General features: G+C 41.8%; 1 protein-coding gene across 3 annotated transcripts in view; it reads left to right on the forward strand.

Annotated features, from left to right (window-relative positions):
- Nucleotides 1–16,952, forward strand: part of ets1 (ETS proto-oncogene 1, transcription factor) — a 37,473-nt gene extending 20,521 nt beyond the window's left edge. For 2 of the 3 annotated variants that reach the window (XM_087175109.1, XM_023410222.2), the window contains 7 exons: nucleotides 5,009–5,128; nucleotides 5,957–6,157; nucleotides 6,461–6,538; nucleotides 6,953–7,198; nucleotides 8,552–8,812; nucleotides 13,202–13,320; nucleotides 13,685–16,952. In XM_087175109.1, coding sequence (XP_087031235.1) covers nucleotides 5,009–5,128; nucleotides 5,957–6,157; nucleotides 6,461–6,538; nucleotides 6,953–7,198; nucleotides 8,552–8,812; nucleotides 13,202–13,320; nucleotides 13,685–13,900 — 1,241 coding nt within the window. In that variant the 3' untranslated portion in view covers nucleotides 13,901–16,952. The remainder of the gene's footprint in view (nucleotides 1–5,008; nucleotides 5,129–5,956; nucleotides 6,158–6,460; nucleotides 6,539–6,952; nucleotides 7,199–8,551; nucleotides 8,813–13,201; nucleotides 13,321–13,684) is intronic. The other variant, XM_087175108.1, reaches the window with a different exon arrangement.
- Nucleotides 16,953–19,422: the final 2,470 nt, after the last annotated feature.

Here is a 19,422-nt window from a genome sequence, read left to right on the forward strand (position 1 = left end):
TGGAAAGAAAAGAATTTCCATCAAGCTTTTAGCAAAAAATATGTTTAGCGTCTGTTGGCGATGGTGTGGATCATTTCAAACTCAGAGGTAATGTCGTATCAAGCGCTGAGACTTTGGCATAAACAGTAGAGTTAATGCACTTTCACATCATAAGCTAATATGATTTCAGGGATAGAGGGAGTGGAAGAAAAAAAGACAGAGCAAGGCAGCTATGTGGTATTAGTCTCACTTATTGTCTGCTCCAGTAGCCGGTGTGTCTGTGGCGGTGATCGTCCCAGACAACTCTAGTTTCATGGCCAAAGACAGATGTCAGCAGTTGTGGCCTTGTCCCGTACAGCTGCTTTACACCACCACAGGTTTGTGCTTGACGAGGGCAGCCAGAAGCCAGTGGTGAAGGCCTAAGAATAAAACTAGTGTTTCAGCACTGCTGTCAGTGATGGTGGGATGCTCCTGGTTAGTGAGTTGGATCTCTTTAGGTTAACACGGTCCGTATTGGAGCAGGCTTGGGTCTAGCTCTGGTCTGGCCCGTTCACACTGGCTTGAACCAGGCCTACACATCTATTCCTGGTCCTTGGCATTGAGATGGAAATCTAAACAGCGGAGCAGCTGGCTGAACAAGCAGCCCTCTCAAAACCAGACTGCCACCCCATCCTCCTCCTCTCGCTCCACTGCAGCCCTCAGCCACCACTTTATCACCCCGTGGCGTTCAATGGGCCCCCTTCATGATGGTTGGGTTTATGACCCCGCGTTCTCAGACCAAGGGTCCAGATACAGATCTCCATCAAAGGCTCTCTCAGATACCACTGTCACCCCTGGTCTGCTGTGGGTAGACTGGTCTGACTTAAAGAGCTGATTATAAGCCCTTGGCAAGTCGCCAAGACCTCCTCTCTTTTTTTTTTTTTTTTTTTTTTTTTTTTTCCTGCACCTCGTCGTGACCTTGCTGATATGTACCTGTGTGCATGTTAAGGATACTCTGGAAGAGTATGAGACCTCAGTGGCGGATCTGAAATGTTTGACCCACACCTGAACCCACAACTCACCTCACTTCCCACAGGAAGTGGCAACTTAGCCACAGGAAATGGACTCATTCACATATTTACAAAAAAGCCCACCATACACTCTGCTATAGAGGGGCATAGAGAAGGAGACATGAACCGCCTCACGCTCTGATACTGATATAAATAAATGACTATTTGACCCAAAGTGTTTCAGTCAGCTTTGAATAGCCTGTCAGATGTCGGCCTCTTTCTTTTTTTCTTTTTTTTCACCAACACACACCCACCCATTAGATAAACTCTATAGGGTTATTTATAGCTCAATCACATGATAGAAAGCATATTGTCCCTTATTTGTTGGGTCTGGTTGCCTGCTCTGCTTGTATCATTGCATCATTCTGAGTGGAGGCAGCAGTCCAGGCTTTATGAATGAACCGAGTCTCCGCCAGAGGCTGGGAGATGGCACCGATCCCACTGTGATGTCACTCCAGAGACAAGGAGAAGAGAGGGAGCTTTATGAGACCTCCCATTCATTCTTCTGTCTCTTTCTCTCTCACTCGCTCTCTCTGTGCCCACCCTGCTTCTCTTGTCCTGTGATGGGCTCATATTACAGGCTGGTGACCCCCTCCACCCCCAACCCCACTCCCCCACCCCACCCCACCCCAGCCTACATAGTCACCCCTCACCCACCCGAGATGCTCCCTTGTTATCTTCCCCCGGCCCTGTCCTGCCCTGCCTAGCCCTGCCTGTTCCAGTCCCATAGACTTTGGCCCCAGCCGCAAAAATTCCCAATTTCACGCCCACGCTCTGGCGCACAGGCGAAGAAGACTGCTAATTTAGTTCATGTGTGTGTATGTGCGTTTATATGTGTGTGTCACTTTAACAACTAAAGGTTCCAAATAGAAACCTCCGTCTAAGGTTGGGTTGGAGGGCTTGGTCGTAAGGGCTGGACAGTGAAGGTGCACAGTCTGCCAGTGAGAATCCCAGGGAGCCATATCGCTGTCGCACTCAGCTGACTGGCCATTAATCATATCATGGCAAGAGGGGAGTGGCTAATCAATACCTTTTACTGTACATTTACATCCAGACTAAACATCAGTCTCACTTCATCAGTGATCCTCAAAATAGATAGACTGATTCCTTCCGCAACGTTAGAAGAAATTGGTTTCATTTCAGACTTTTCGCTGTTTTTACTCGGAGTCTTATTAGTGAAAAAGTGAACGACGAAATGCTGCTTGTGATTTACACTCACTGCCACATTTCGTGAGCTAAGTGGATGGGACTAATGTGGAAAGTGATGACTTGTGGATGCTCTGACTCTCAGTACGTACTGACCATTCTGTATCTAATGGGACTCGCAGGCATTGAAATCCTATCAGGACTTCACCATTTACTAGAGATTGTCTAGATCCAAGCTCGCCTCTCTCACTAATGGATGCACACTGTACATTATCTCTGCCGCAGATAACTTTCATATGGATCATTCACCATGGAGACTACTCTATTATCATTGCACTTTTAAGACTAGTGCTTGCCTTTCAGCGTCGCTGTGACCTCTGCTTCATGTTTTTAAGATTGAATTTAATAAACATACAACAAAGCAATGTATGTACATATAACATACTATAGAAAAAGATGAAATGTTTTGGTGAAAGTGCAGTTGTTGTGGCATTTATTGTGCTTTGAAATGCTATAGGACAGTAAACAAAAATCCCACTTCAAAATCAACATAAACAGGGGAATAAGTAATTCAAAATAAAAGCAAAAAAAAAAAAAAAAATCAGATAAATTGCAGTTCACATTTTAATTTGCTCTATAATCATGGTTCACATATTTCTCTCTTTTAGAGTGCCTAATGGTAGTTCTCATGCAAGATGGTGTTGAGTGTCTTTGATGGAGGATTTAGTGCTAAAGTGGGTTCAAGTCGGTGTGGGCAAGTACAGGCTGGGGCTGGGTTGATAAAAGCAATGGGGTGGGAGGGAGGGGGAGGGAGGGGCGTAAATGGTTGGAAAGTGCAGACAAACTCCACTCGATCCAGCTTAAATAAACTGCCACATTTCGCCTTTGCCTTGACATCAAAGCGCAGACTGTCTGAGCCCCCAGTCCCATTGCAGTTTGCAGCCGTTTGCAACATGCACGTTTTTGCACTACCAACACTACTTAAAAGAAAAATGAGCTCAGTGGAGGCCTAGGCAACCTTGCTGTCAGGGGCACCTTTTGCATGAAGACAACTCACTCAGGTCTTATTTTCACTGTGAAACGCTTCATTTTCATGTGTGAGCTGCGTCTCACAACAGTTTAACTGAGGTCTTATGTGAGACTGTAAAACCACGTTTATGCTCAGCTCTTCATCCTTGTTTTTACTTCTGACTAGAATGAATAACTTTCTGCTTGTTCACCAGTCTAACAGAGAGCAATATATTATTACAGACCTAATTGAATCAGATGAAGAAGCAAAGAGCTCTTGTCTCTCCCCTGTCTCGGGTCTGTTGCGAGGTTTCTTTCTTTAGAGAGAAAATAGAGGGAAAAAAAGAGCTAAAGACAGAAAAAAGAAAGTGGGAGACCTAATTTTACAAACAGCCAGACAGACATTGGTTACATGGGCAAAGGAGGGACAGCTGCTGTGCATTCCAGACGAGGTCGAGACGTCAGCGAGTGGTGAAAACAAGAATGAACTGTATGTTGCCCCAGTGTACTGCTGGCAGATAAAACCGCCAGCCAGCGGAGATGCCAGAACATCTGGGTTCGACGAATGGCGGTGCTGTCAGAGGAGTGACACAACTTTTCCTCATCACTAGTTTGGCTTCAAGCCAAGCCGTTTGAGATGTGGTTTTTAATGATTTTAATCGATGTGCAGTTGAGGCAAATAAGAAGGATGAGCTAAGGAGAAAGACGCGAAAGTCAAAAGGCCTGAATAGTTTTTATCGGTCTATTCCAGCGTTAGTGGCCCGAGGGTCTTTCCCCTTCTCCCCTCATCATCTCCTCAGTTTTGCCCCCTTATCCCACACTTCTGCAGCCTGGTAAATCTAATTAGATGAGTGTGAGTCATCAGGCACTGTTTAAAGCCATCAAAGGGATCTCTGTTCCCCACTGGGTGCCCACTGGCTGTGAGCAGAGAACAGAAAGCCTAGTGTGTGACCGGGACCCTCGAGACAGCCCACCCCCATCTTCCCCAAGCCACCCGCCAGCAGTCACAGTGACATCATCACCTCATCCCTCGACCCTTGACCTCCCAGAATGTTTGACCCCATGCTTGGCCCGGTGACAGTAGGCCTACTGTGTAGGGGGCAGCATGGTAGGAGGGCTAGCAGGGGTCATGGTGTCACCAATGGGCACCAGGCGCTGCTGTCCCACCCAGGATGTGCGTGTAGGAGAGAAATTAGTGCTTGTAGTATTTGTAAATAAACAGAACAAAAGACAGTCGGAAAGCCACATGCATTTCAACTGTTCCAAATCACCATGCTCTAAATTCTGTTTATAAACTGCACTGATTTCCACTATCTGCTATTCAGTCTCCTGACACATGCACATGTGCGTCGCCTGCAGAAGCCGTGCACATGCAGTGTTTCCTCAGTTTTTTTTTAAAGCGGCCAGATCTGATGGTGTGACAGCTCTTGTTTAAATAAATTGGATCTGATATGGCGACAGTGTCTGTCTAGACGGGAGGTAATTGTTGAACCATGTTGTTGATCACGGTCAGATGCAACTGTGTTGACTTTGTTTGTGTGTGTGTGGGTGCATGTGTGTGTCTGTGTAAATAGCTAAGAAAACCACATTCACAAGTCGCTCTTTTCCCAACCCCCCCTTCCTCTCTCTGTCTCGATTCAATTTTCCATTCAGTAAGCTTCACTGGTATGAAGTACTATACAGGATACATTATTTTAGCTGTTGTCAATAATGATTAAAGCATTATATAATATTATCATGTTAGTAATTGCAATGCTAAATGAAATAGATCTAGATATTACTCAAAATAACATCATAATCAATGTTGTTTGTTTTGTGATTGGCAGATCCGGAGTGCGGCGATGTCCCCCTGTTAACTCCAGGAAGTAAAGAGATGATGTCGCAGGCTCTGAAGGCCACCTTCAGTGGCTTCACAAAGGAACAGCAGCGGCTGGGTATTCCCAAAGGTAGGACTGTAAGCTGCTTGTACTCTCATTAGTCCATATTAACATTTGCATCGGGGAAATGAAATCTTATCAGTAAAGCATGAGCCCCTCCAAAACCCCCTGAACACATCACATGTCAAGGACGCACATTCATTAGATCCTCTCACGTCATCGCCTGCTTTAGATCATTCAGTGAGGGTGTCTCTTAGAAGGATTCACTGAAAGGCAGGAGAAACCCAGTTATTCCAAAAATGGCATTACATTAAAATACGTTTCAGTCCAGGCAGACTGACTGACATTCCAACTTTCAGAGAATCCAGACACAGAGACAGACAGTAAAATAATGAGTTAGCTTCCTAAATTCAGGCTGAGTGCCGAGCCTCTTCATGCTGTTTGGAAACAGCAGGGCTTTCAGTGTCTTGTCTATGTAATGGTGCTATATCTGCAAAACTATGCTTTTGGCTTGTCATTACCACTGCTATTTACATCCACTGCTGCCTCCCTGTTTGCTGCTGATTGATTTGCTATTGGTAGATATATTTACCACAGAGGCAGTGTGAAAGTTTGCAGCATAACCAGAGGCCTGAGTTTTCACGTGATGAAAACAGAAATAAATATGGTTTGTGATATGCTGTGGTTCATAGTGCTAGAACCAGAAAAAGTCCAAATTTCATCTGTATGTCATATCAGTCATAGGTCAAGGTCAATGTTAGAATACATGTATGAATACATATGCACTTCAGAGAGTAGAGCTATAATGTACCTATAATACTTGATGTTACTTTAACCAAAAAAAAAAGGTATTACAGTGACATGACTAAATAACAATTGCAATTTCTGATCCCTCAGATCCCAGACAGTGGACAGAAAACCATGTGGCTGAGTGGCTAACGTGGACAGTGAACGAGTTTAGTCTGAAAAACGTTGAATTCAACAAATTCTGCATGAACGGAGCCAGCCTGTGTGCGATGGGGAAGGAGCGCTTCTTGGACTTAGCACCTGACTTTGTTGGTGACATCCTTTGGGAACATTTAGAAATGCTTCAAAAAGGTGAGGTCATATTAATCTTAAGACTGATTTTCTGATTGTTTTTTGGCATTTTTTTGTGGCATTATAAGACAGTTTCAAGACAGTGGCTAGACGCTAAAAGACTTGTTATCTCACATACGCTAAGTGAGAAAAACTCACTCATACACAAGAGGGTCATATGCTGCTGGCATTTGCTGTACAAGAGCCGAACAGGAAGACACAGTTTAGCGCAGGTCATTAATTTTTGATAATGCTGGATGCAGTTACACGATACATGAAATCAATGACGAGGTCACTGACGCTCTCTATCTATTTTTCATGAAGAGGATACAAAGCATTATCCCATCAATGGACTGACCTCCAACTTCCAGGAATCCCGTTATACCTCAGACTACTTTGTCAGTAAGTACTTATTACACTCATTATATTGTTAATCAGTCGGTGTAATAGCATGAGATACATGCCAGGAATATGAATGCAAATGGAAAAAAAAAACAAGGTTTATTTTTGTGAATAAAAGAGGATCGGGGTTTGGTGTAGTGTAAAAATGGATATTGATCCCAGCAGTAGGTGTATATTGACCATATATCACAGGCATCACTTAAAGTTTTGCTGAGGTTACGTCTTAGCAATAAACTTGCCTAAAATGTGCAACATTCCACTCATGCACTCAAGGCTGTGTTTCGTTATGGACGATTCACACGCGAAGCATCAGCACAGGAGGGATAACGACTCCACTCTCTTAAGATTGATCTTTTCCTCCACTGTTTTACCCCACTGCTTTCTATCTACACTCGTTTTCCTTCGTGTCTCCAGGCTACGGTGTTGAGCATGCTCAGTGTGTCCCTCCTTCTGAATACTCAGAGCCCGGCTTCATCACAGAGTCCTACCAGACGCTTCATCCCATCAGCTCAGAGGAATTGCTGACGCTCAAGTATGAGAGTGAATACCCTGCTGTCATCCTACGGGACACGCCCCTCAACCCGCTACAGGGGGACTACTTCTCTGTCAAGCAAGAGGTGGTATCCCCTGACAACATGTGTGTGGGACGCCTCAGCAGAGGTGAGGGCTCTTAAAGAAAAGAATATAGCTTTAGCCTGGAGAAGCGTTGCAGCGAAGAATGTGCTGCATGTATGTTGCACTCAACACTTTGCTTGGATTGATTGCTTGATAAACGTGTCCACATGTGTGTGCGTGTGTTTATGTGAGTACATGTAAATGTTAAGTGTTTCTGTGGGTGTATGCGTGCGTGTTATTGTGCTGAAGCTACCAGAATCTTGTCATGCCACATCAATGTGTGTGTATTAGAGGAGAAAAAAAGCAGGCCCTCAAGTTGGTTTGTGGTTCAAGCAAACCCGCCTCATACACTCTAGACTGGGCTGGGGAAAAAAAGAAAACTATTGTTTTTGTCAGTGTGATACACGAACAAAAGCCACAACGTGTTCTCTTCTTGCCGCTTGTCCTTTATGTAAAACAGTTCAAGTGGTGTAACCTTCAAGTTTTTTTTTTCTCTTCTTGTTTCTGTTGGCCTCTTTTCCTTGACTCAACTTTAAGGTTCTGGGTAAGGAGATAGAGGTGTCATCCTCAGTTAGCAAGCGTGGGGTTTTTCTCATGAAACTGTTTGCTTTTCTGAATGCACGGGCTTGTTTTCTCTCCCAGTGATAGTTTACAGAGGAATTAGCAGCATGGTTTACATTTATAGTCACAAAGCTAGGATTTTCTTCTCACAAATCCCCAGCTGTAAAAATGAATAGCATGTGCCAAGTGCACTATACAAGGCCCCTTATGGTGCTTTAAGCATTTGCCTGCAACGTATGAGGTCGAGTCCTCATGCATTACACATACCAAGCTCTTGAGCGTTGCGTTGTGCTCTCCCAACGTGGGAAAGTATTTTTTTGCAACACAACTGATATCCACATGTGGCTTCAATTTCAGCAGTTGGAAGATTTCGGCATCAATCGAGGCGCTGCATTATCTGTCATTTGTTAATGACTCACCATTGAAAGGCTCCTCTTATCTTTCCCAAGGCCAAAAATAGCAAGGCAATTTGTGTGATTGTCTTCCATTTAAAATCAAACTCGAATGGTGGTTGTGCACGTGAAATGAGGTGTGAAATGGAGAGAGATGTAGCACTGTACTGAAAACTATAGCTTAGCGAGCAGGAATATAATTTACTCCTGAGGTGTTGTTTATGTCACTTCCATACACATAGCTCCTTTGTCAAAGGCGACGTAATGTGTGACAGTTTACGTTCACCAAAATACACATAAATCTTTAGAAGAAAAGAATGACATGCACATTACAAATTCAGGCTTCAGTGTTTTTTAAGAATACAATATGCTATAAAATGTACAGTTTGCTGCTTTTGCAAGAACTTTTATTTAAAAATTGAACCCTCTTTCCATTTCATCTCAGGTAAGCTCGGCGGCCAGGACTCCTTTGAGAGCATTGAGAGCTTTGAGAGCTGTGACCGATTGACCCAGTCGTGGAGCAGCCAGTCTTCATTCAGCAGCCTGCAGCGGGTACCTTCGTATGACAGCTTCGACTCGGAAGACTACCCCACCGCCCTGCACGGTCACAAGCCCAAGGGCACCTTCAAAGACTATGTGAGGGAGCGCTCAGACCTCAGCAAGGATAAACCCGTCATCCCAGCAGCGGCTCTGGCAGGATACACAGGTAAGATGTGTAGAGGTCAGAGTTTATACATTAGAACTTTTTGTATAAAGTCCTACCCCAACAAGTACTGCAGCATTTTATAAACCCTTTTCACAGCAGACATTTTTAAACTGTCATGGCAGGAAAATCACAGGGTAACCAATAACGTTAATCCTAACTTACACAAACTTTACAAAATGTAGAACTGCATTATTTATTTATTTACAATAGTTACACATATAATAATAGTGGGGTTTATGATCCCGGTAGTGTCTGCATGCCATCAAAAGACTTTTAAGATATCATGTCTTGCTTCAAAAGATTCCATTTGTTGACATTCACTCTTGTGCATGACGAAAAAAAAAAGAATGTTATAGCCTTGAACTGCGCCTAGACTAGATCATTCGTCTCTATAAACATAAAGACACAAAAGCTCAATTAAAAGGTCAACTTGTCTTTTTCTCTAAATGTATTGCAGAAATCTCAGCAGCGAATATCTCAAAATCAGGGTAAATTAAACCCCAAACTATTATGTGCATGACTTTTCTTTTTTTGGGGGGGGTGAAACATTCTCACATGGTGCAGAATTCCCTCCACCAGTTCTATGAGAGGCAACGTTCAGATGTAACACACTTGTTGATGCTCTGCAAAAGCCCCAGATGTGGGGGTGCCTTAATGCACTGCTTTAAGACCAAAAAAAACACCTTTTACCAAGGCAGCACAAGTCATGCACATTACAGGAAACAAAACATATTTCGCTCGCACCTTCTTCTCCTTCTTCTTATCCTCTCTATCTCTCTCAGTCTTTTGTTCTGTCTTCACTTATCATCTACCTCCTTGTTATCTGCAGCCCACATCTCAACCTCTTTTTCTTTTTTTTTTTTTCTGGGTCGTCCTAGCAACGCTGGTGAAACACAAAAATCATGTCTGCCCCTGCACATAACACCAAGAAAAAATTATCTCTTCATCTCATGGCGCATCTTCATACTCGTACACGCTCAAAGAACCGGTGTATGTAAAGTATGTTCTCCAACTTCTTTTAGATGTGGAGATATTTGCAGGCTCCTCTAAAGCAAATGCACTATTTTAGCATCTGACATGGTTTTTGGTTTGAAAATGTGCATGAAAAAACTCCTACTGTTACCACTTTTAACAGTTTCACAGGATGTGCATTTTAACAGTCTGTTTCTAAGATTATATGAACCAAGGAAACTGATATAAATAACTTAAAGGCTTTAATACGTGTTAAATATTACCTTAAAACATGAAGAGCAAACTTTCCAAATCATGTGTTGCCTCAGAAAATAGATATGAAATCTTTGTGGACACTGGTAAAGGATTTTAGTTCAAGTTGAATCTTTATGACACAAGTAGCTGTTTAAAAATTGGAGTGTAAAGCGAGTTGAACGGTTCCGCTGAAAACACTGAGTCGCTTCTTAACGCCGAAGTGTTTGGGGACTTTTTCAGCCGTGTTTAAATTATAGTCACAAGGCTACGAGGTTGCCAGCATTGGAAAAAGGGGAACTCCAAGCAAATCTCCAACGTCACCAACAATGCATACATCAGATCTCAATAGACTGTTCCAAAGTTGGTATGCACAAGTTAATTGGTCATCTCTATGGTTATTAGTTCAAAAGCCGCTTATAGAACAATGAATCATTCATTCGTGATGATGTCGGAAAGATGTCGTAATGTACATATAATCAAATAATGAGTAAGACACAGTTTGAAAGCTCTTCACATAACGAATAAACTAAAAATGAATGCATAAGAATAAATATAATGCATAAGCTGATATAGTTAGATGTAAATAGGACTCTTGGCCTGACAAACATTCTGTATTTACTACAGAGATTCTAATACCTGAGATTTTAAACAAGCTATGACCAAATCTTTATGATTTTATTTGCTTTGACAGAAATCTGTGCTCTATCAAAACGTAAACCAAAGCATGTGGAGATATCTTCCTCCAGCACCTTTTCAAATGCACATCACAACACTCCACAGACTCCATTTGCCACTTTAATTGTGACGTCTGACACACATCAGTTATTGAGAGACAGAGAGAGCACAGATGACACCAAAGAGCTCATATGTGAAAGCCTTGCGAGTGTCTCCAGCCTAATGCACAGTAATATATTCTCACTGAGGATGTGAGAATGTGCTTCCTCTGTGCTTTTATACAATGTGGAAAAGGAAAAGATGAAGAAGAAAAAAAAGAAATCATGCTAAATCACCCCAATTTCCCTGAAAGGAAAAATGTCGAGCAGCCTGCTCTGGTCATAGCTGTTATTAGGAGCAGTGTAAGGAGAGTGTAGTCCTTGACAGATGGAAGCATTTTTTGAGTGTACATGTGTGTGCGTGCCCATGTGCATGTGTGGGTGGATGAAGAATTTGGGGAAGAAAGGGAGAGCAAGAGAGAGAAAGAAACCTCAACCAAAAAAAAAGAAAAAAAAGAAATCAAACCTCAAAATAAAGAAACAGGCTTTTGTAAAAATCTCAAATTGATGTTTGTGACAGCTTGACAGCTTGCTCTGCTCGGCTTCCTGTCTCAGTCACGGGGTGACAGGTGACACTTGTAGCGAGGACAAGGAGCCTGATAAGGCTACAGAGAGATAAGTGAGGCTCTACTTGTCATCTCCGTGGTTTCCTGTGACAATTCGCCATTTATACCTCTGTATACACTAACATCACGCTGCCTCACAACATTGTAAACCGTCTGTATCGTGCTACTTTGCCGTCTCTCTCCTCTTTGTCTCTGTCTCGCAAGTCCAAACACACACAGAGGGGATTTCATTTGCATTACCACTAGATTCAGTCAAGTGGTTAAAAAATGATTTATTGTTAAAGTTGCTTATCAAGTTAAAGCACCACATTGGTCGCACATTCTCTAATATGCTAATCATGATTCGAACACCTTTGAGTTGAACTTGGGTGAAATAATCCATAGATGAATCCTGTTTTCCTGTTTATAGCTGCATATGATCAAGGCTCATTTCGCATGCCATGGGTCAAATACTTAACGCTGCTGTGAATGCAAGCCCCCACCCTAACCACCCCTTTTGCCACACTGTATGCTATTTCAATGAGGCCCATTGTACATGGAGACTTGAAACATATTTTTGGAAACTTTTTTTTTTTGTCAGAGGGTCGCCAACATTCTGGCGTGAGAGCACAGGGGGCTGGTAAACGGGCACTGTATTACCCTTATGAGGGCTCGCTGTTACAGTAGCAGACTCTTGGAATGCGAGTCAGAACTCCAGTCTGAAAGAGACTCACTGTTGCGGAGCCACTTATTTTCCAAAGTTGGGGTGGCTGTTGTCATCCACCTTCTCGAATCCTATCAGTAGCAAAGAGGGCTCTGAGACGCCATTTCGAGTGTTCAACCCACGCGTCTGTGTCCCTGAAAGCTTTTGTTTGTGTTGTTTGAGGGTATATTTGGGTTTCTGAGGCGTTCGAGAAAGCTAACTTTTGCCTAGCCTCATTTTGCTGAGGCGGTGTGCTGCATAGGCAGGTGTGATTTCAACATGCGAGCCTCAAAAGTGGGTGGGTTAGTGTATATGGTGAAAAACCACAAGATCAAAGTGTACTTCTGTGAATCTAGTTCAGAGATAGAACCAGCCCCTTTTTTAGGTTGATCTTTGTTCTGCTTTCCCCCCTTTTTTTCCATGAGATGTAATAACACTGAAGTTTGGTTTTACAAGGTTATTATATTACTCTTCATTCATGAAAAAGGCATTCCATTGTAACATTTCAGATGACTTAGCAACTGCACTCTTTCTCACACACAGACACACACACACACACACAGAGTCTGTATTCAAGTCTCGGAGATGTGTTGCCGAAGGCAGCCTCTCTTATTTTAAACTAGTGATTTCATCAGTGTGGAACGCAGACTCTAGATTCACATAGTGCACAGGGCAACTGGCAGACAAGGGAATACATGATGAATGGGACTGTTGTATTTAGGAGGACATTTGGTTCCATTGCTGTACTTCAGTCTGACCCAGATTAGAAGGTTTACTTTGCCCCTCTTCAGACACAAGTGAATAATTGGCATGAATATTTAACACTTTCATACTGTAGAGATCTTTGCCTCCTTTTTACCTTCTTTGCACTTACTTTGCTTTTCAAGTATTGTCAGTCTCTTTTCTGTTTTATCCTTGCTTCATTTAGCATTAACATACCATCAGATAGATGCAATGTACTGTATCTTGAAATATAATCCAGTGCTTTGGGACATTGGAAAACAGAACATGAGTGCTCCCTGAATCTGGATCTTGATATCTTTTCCCTGAGCTCACACTTTGCTACTTAAACCCCCAGAGCAACCAACAACAATGTGTCCTCTCAGTGTAAACAGCTCGTCTTTAAATGCACACCTCCCTCTCTCCCACATCTGTTGTGCAGGCAGCGGCCCTATCCAGCTGTGGCAGTTTCTTCTGGAGCTGCTGACCGACAAGTCTTGCCAGTCCTTCATCAGCTGGACAGGCGACGGCTGGGAGTTCAAGCTCTCCGACCCAGATGAGGTGAGAGGTCGCGACACCGCTGGTCACTGGCACACGTGCTGGGAGGTCCTCAGTAGTTAAGCAGATGAACAAGATATCTTCTTACGTTGTCAGGGTGTTTGTGTTGCCTTGTTTGGCTCCATTCATAGTTAAACTGTGCAGGTTTCACGTAAGTGGTGATTCATTTCAAAATGACTTAGTCATACTGAAACACCAAAGTACTGGCCTAGGATGTACATGTGGATGATGACATTTACTGATGATTACAAGATTTGATTTGATTTTTTTATGTGACTTGAACTGAACTGAACTGAACTTTTATTGTATGATTTTCTAACTGTTAATGACACATCTTGACCCCACTTTGTTCCCTTTATTGTTTCAGGTTGCCCGGAGGTGGGGCAAGAGGAAAAACAAGCCCAAAATGAACTATGAGAAGCTGAGCCGTGGCCTGCGCTACTACTACGACAAGAATATCATCCACAAGACGTCGGGGAAACGCTACGTCTACCGCTTTGTCTGTGACTTAAAAAGCCTGCTGGGGTACACTCCCGAGGAGCTGCACGCAATGTTGGACGTAAAGCCTGATACGGACGAGTGAAAGTGAAGCTGAAACAGGAAGTGAGGACAAACGTTAAGGAGCCACATGGACTGGGGCTCATAAAGTGGTCTTAACTGTTTGATAGCATCGGTAAACCATTTTTTCTTGGGGACCAAAATGTTTTTAACGGCTAACTGTGGTCTTTGTCAACTTCGAGCTCCTGTCTCTCAGACCATGTTTTCAAAAGAAGGCACAACCCAAAAGCCTGTATTCATACTCTGTTGCAGTTGAGATGTGTGTGCGCGCATGTGTGTGTGAGCGTGCGTATGTGTGATATATACCGGTATTATTTAGCAGCTCAAGGCAGATGGAGCGCTATCGGGTAGAGTTCGGGTTCCATTCTGCCTAAAGTAGCACAGTGGGGAGACGAGCACAGCGGGGCGGAAAGTTCTCGCTAAGAAAAATGGTTGCCAAAATGTAAAAAAAAAAAAAAAATGAACTGAGGAAGGTTTAATGTCATTTTTTAGATATTATGTTCACTGTTTCTCTTTGGCAAGGAGAGAGTTTTCAGCTTGGACCAAAAAGTGTTGTTTATAATTTGTTGTTTAAGAAGCAGATGCTTGTGCCAGTATTGTATTATTGATGTTGAGAACACCCAATGTAAACCTACCTAGCAGGCATATATTGGAAAGATTATTTTTTCTTACGTTGTAAATGAAGGTATCACAGTGGAACCAAATATTAGATACCATCAGAAGTTTAACTGTTCCCTTCTCCAGGAGCGTTTAACTGAAAATGTGCTGATTCGTTATCAGACAACACTATAGACACTGGCCCTGTGCTCTTATAGGGTGTGAGGACCTGGTGATGATGATTACTCATACCAGGAGCTGTCTGATTGACAAGACAACTGAAAGTAGCCGTTGCGTTTGAAACTGACGCTTTCACCTTTACGTACATGTTTGCCACCTTGTTCGAGACACATATTGTGACTGAAACTTATGCATTTTTGCATATACCACCAGTATTAGCAAACTGTAGACAATCTATGTGGGGAAAATCAGGAGTCTTTGGTAAGAAGCGTTGTTCAATGTGCAGATTAGATGCATAGTTTGTCGGTTCACTGTCCATGTTAGCGTTGCTTTAGAAGTGTTTGAATAGTCTATGTGTCTGTCTGTACAATAAAATCACAGATGGAGTAGTTGAGGGAGTGATTTTACAAAATCCTAAGAATGTCAGATTACTGTTTCTTTCGTTATGCAGTACATTTTGGCCATAAGGAAGTGGCTGCAGAATAGTGTGAAGGTACAGTGTAGGTAAAAGGGACAGGCAATAGAAAAATGTTGACTAGGGAGAATTAGAGGCGGGATAAATGAAGATGAAGGTGACTGAAAGAAATGTGTGGATCCCACAGATGATGATCACTTGTGAGGAAGAGGACTGACAGAGATGATGCAAGTCGGCACTGCTTGGGGGTTTGCATTATGTGGGCTGTGCACTGTGCCACTGCCATCAAGGTCGGATGCAGCTTTCCGTGGAAACCCGAATGCATATAAGAGACGTGTAGGACTAGTGACGAACATTTGTATTTAATATTTAGCTTTGTGTGCTACTTATCTATGAACAAAATAACGTTCAGTTCATAGTGAGTAACTCATGTAAGATTCCACCCGTATTTGTGTAGTTTGCTCAAAAATACTTGCTTAGACATTCACTGGTTACATTTGAGCAAATTGGCAGCAGTTTCCTCCCAACAGTGAGAACAGTGGCTGTACACTGGCCTTATGGGAAATGCCAAAGTCAAAAATCATCTTAGAATATAATGTTATTGTTTACAGTGGCTGAATGTTACCCATATGGATGAAAATAGCTTTTGAGATGTCTATTTGTACAGATTGTATTTCATAATGCTTTATTGAGACCCAGATTACACAAATAAGCAAGAGACAAAGCAGGAATAATAACCAAAACCCATGTGAGGTCTTTGGCCACAGTGCTCCATGTATCGTCCATAGTGTTGGAAGACAGGGACCAGAAATCTCTCGCGTTTTTTGGAAAGTGTTGACTTTTCTTTTATCTTTTGTTAACTTGTTGGAAAGCACACAGCTTTAGGACAAAGAGAAACGCCTTCGCTGACCTGGGTTTCCCACTGAGTGCAGGAACGAGATGCTGTATATGTTCATAATGTTTAATTGGTAACAAACTTGTCCACCATTGTCAAGCACTGACTCGCAAACCTTCACCCAACCGACACAAAGAAAATCAACAAATGAATTAGTAATAAGCTTCACTGTACCTTCATTCTGTTCTGCATGTCGGTGTCAAGGTTTCAAAACACTGTTTTCTGTTTTGTTCAGGTTTTTTTTTTTTTTTTTTTTTTTTTTTACTGATGTCAGTATTTTATGTTAAAGAGAGCTTTAAATATATTTCTAAGGATTGCTGATGCCCCAACACAAGGTCATAATGTTTGTATGGTTGACTTCATGAGATCAGTGTGCTCAAAGAAAACCTTCTGTTACTTAAAATATTCGTATTTTTAAAAATTATTTTGTCAGGAAACATACTGTTACATACTGTTGTTAACTGTCACAGATTACTGCAGGTCTTATGTATTAATGAACCTTAGTCAGGCAAGTGTATACACACCAAAAGATTGTGGCATATGCATATCTCAGAATGGATTCAGAAGGAAAAACATTTTTCTTTTGTTTTTGATGTTGTTTTTTTGTATATTTTATAGTGTCTCTGTATTTTTTTTATGAGATCATTTTTATTGTATTTAGTTCACAAACATTTGAATATTTTTCAATAATTTATATTTTATAAAAGACAAGAGATGCAGACAGCTGGTGCTTTCATGGGAATTTAAAGGTAGCGCAGGACAAAAAAATGTAGCGATTTTATTTTTTTTGTTTTGTTTTTGTTTTTGTTTGTTTGTTTGTTTGTTTTTTTAATCCTTTTTTATATAGAAAATAGACCTGTCTGCTAGAGAAAAAAGGCTGATGCTGGCCCATCAATGATTTCTGCTGGAAAGGTTTTATAAACTGTAGCTTCTATTTCTAAAATGTACTTAATGTACTTCAAAATGTTATAAAATATATGTGAACAAAGATTTCATAATTGTGTGTGGTGTTACTGTTTTGACTCATACACTATTATTAAACAACATTTATTACTACTATATACTATATTATTATAACTATAGCATGATATACTAATATTACTAATAATAACTATACCATTATACTAGACTAGTTACTATTGACTACTAGACCTAGCTATATTAAAACATATAGCTAGGTCAAACACAAACCTTATGTCTATGATAGAAGACTTCCTGTGGTCTGAGACGGGATTTTGAGTCATCAGACTCAAGGTTACTTAAACATATTCTGTATGACGTGGCTCAACATGACTCACAGAGCAGGTGCTCTAATACAAATACAAATACAGGAAATTATTGGTAGAATTTTGTTTTTCATTGGATAGATAAATTGTCCATTGTTCAAATCAACACACTGGTGCTTCAAATGGGGCCTGGGTTGCCTTTGAAATACACACGGGCCATGGTGTGTCCCAGTTTTGATGAGTGTAGCCCATGTGCACTGATGAGGTGACGTCAAAACAGAACCAGCACACTGGGGCCCATTCATGTGCTTGTAACCCCGGGCTCATATAAATTCCACTGCAGATAGAAAACATACAGGGCCATGGCCTGCTGCCCTAAACTGCACAGCTGTTTGGTCCTGCTGCTGTAAGTCTAGCAGTACAGCCAATACACAGGTCCAACAGTTCAAGCTGTTTTTCAGTTTAAGAAAATGTCAGTCTGAATGTAGAAACAAAAGAGAAAGCACATGAAAACATCTCAAATCAGTGGTTCTCAAGCTTTTTCTGCCATGTCCCTCTTCAGAAGCCAAAAAAAAGTTCACACACCTCCCACCCCACCCCACCCCACAGTTTTTATTAGTTATTAACAACAATAGGTGAAGCAACTGATAAAAATGGATCCCTGTTGAACTTTAGTGAAATAAAGATCAGCACGAGAGCATCAGTAAACTCTTTATTTTTCCTACATAAATCATTATAATTCAACTTCAAGTTCCATTAGGCCTACATATTTTTCCACTAGACATCCACACCCCCCCTGCAGTGGCTCTACCCCCCCAGCTTGAGAACCACTGTCTTAAACATAGACCCAATTATAGAAATGTTTATTTACTTTAGTACAGATTTACATGAACCATGAAAGTGATGTAAAAATGACAGTGATGCTAATCACATAAGACACAAACCCTGCAAAAATCACAGAATATAGACACGACTGATTTCACATATTTCACATGTAACCCCAAAGCAAACATGATAGAGCTGTCTGCTGTCAAAATCAAACCCATATTCCTCTGCTGGACCTGCTGGTGGTGTTCTTGGCAGAGGGCAGGTTGAGGTTACCCAGGTGGTTCTTCTCCTGTTCCACCTCCCTCACTCTGACTGAGCTGATGATCCAGACCAGACGTGATGGCTCTGCACGTTTTTAAACACTTGCCCATGCAGTGCACGTTCCAACAGACCTGGAACAAAATCCAAACCATTATGAAACCACTCATACCTGTTTATTCTGCATCCAAAATCAGACACAAAGCTGGCTCACACAGAAACACTTTGCCCAATTTTCCCCCTCTTTGTGCCTCATTCAAAAAAAAAAAAAAAAACTTCCACTGATTTAATGCTCTGCTTAAAAGTGAAATACAGCTGAGAGAGACATAAAGAGAAGAGGAAGCCTGTGCAGAAAGTGAGAACTGTCACACCTGGCAGTCGCTGAAAGATGTTTGATGATTTCTGCCTCTCCTGACAAAAAGTATCACCTCCTGTCGTCAGCAGCTTACAGCTCTCTTGACACTGGAGTGAGGCTCGTTTGTCAGATTTCAAACCTAAATATTTATGTAAAGGGTCTTACCAAGCTACATCTGTCTCCTGCATGTAGTCTTAACATGACTGAGAAAGACAGGGAGGGAGATTAAATGATGAACTAGTGGAACCATGAAGTTGGAAAATATTGGCCATGTTAGAGACATTGTTGCAATAAAAACAGATGATACTACTGAGTGTTTGGTCTGTTTATGTCTGTGGGGTTCTCCTTCTGGCTTAAGCTAATTTGCAGCCCCCATTCCTGGTTAGGCTATTGAATATGGAGTCTAATGCCAAGAAGGCAAAAACGTCATAGAGGTGCTTTACTGAAAAACTGCATCACACTGATAGCACAAATAGCTCTTGTCTGTATTTTTCATGGTGTCAAACAAAGCAAAATGACAGAGTTTTGACTTATGAAATATGAATTTTAGGGCTATCCTGTGTGGGAGTAGAAAATATGAGTGGGAGAATGGAAACTGACTCATAAATGATGACTGACCGCTATAGCTGAGTGAATGGCGTCTATGATTGAAGGTCTGGGAAAAGCACCAGTTATTAGAATTTTTTAATTCAATTACCAACCCTTTTGTCAGGCTGACAGCAGCATTTAACACTATTAAATACTTCAAGCAGTAGCAGTGCTTTCTGTTGCCTTCCAACATGTCCTTTGCCTT

Source organism: Seriola lalandi, unplaced genomic scaffold (assembly GCF_002814215.2).
Source record: "Seriola lalandi dorsalis isolate HSWRI2012SDOR001 ecotype SW California unplaced genomic scaffold, Sedor1 jcf7180002054417, whole genome shotgun sequence".
NCBI lineage: Eukaryota > Metazoa > Chordata > Actinopteri > Carangiformes > Carangidae > Seriola > Seriola lalandi.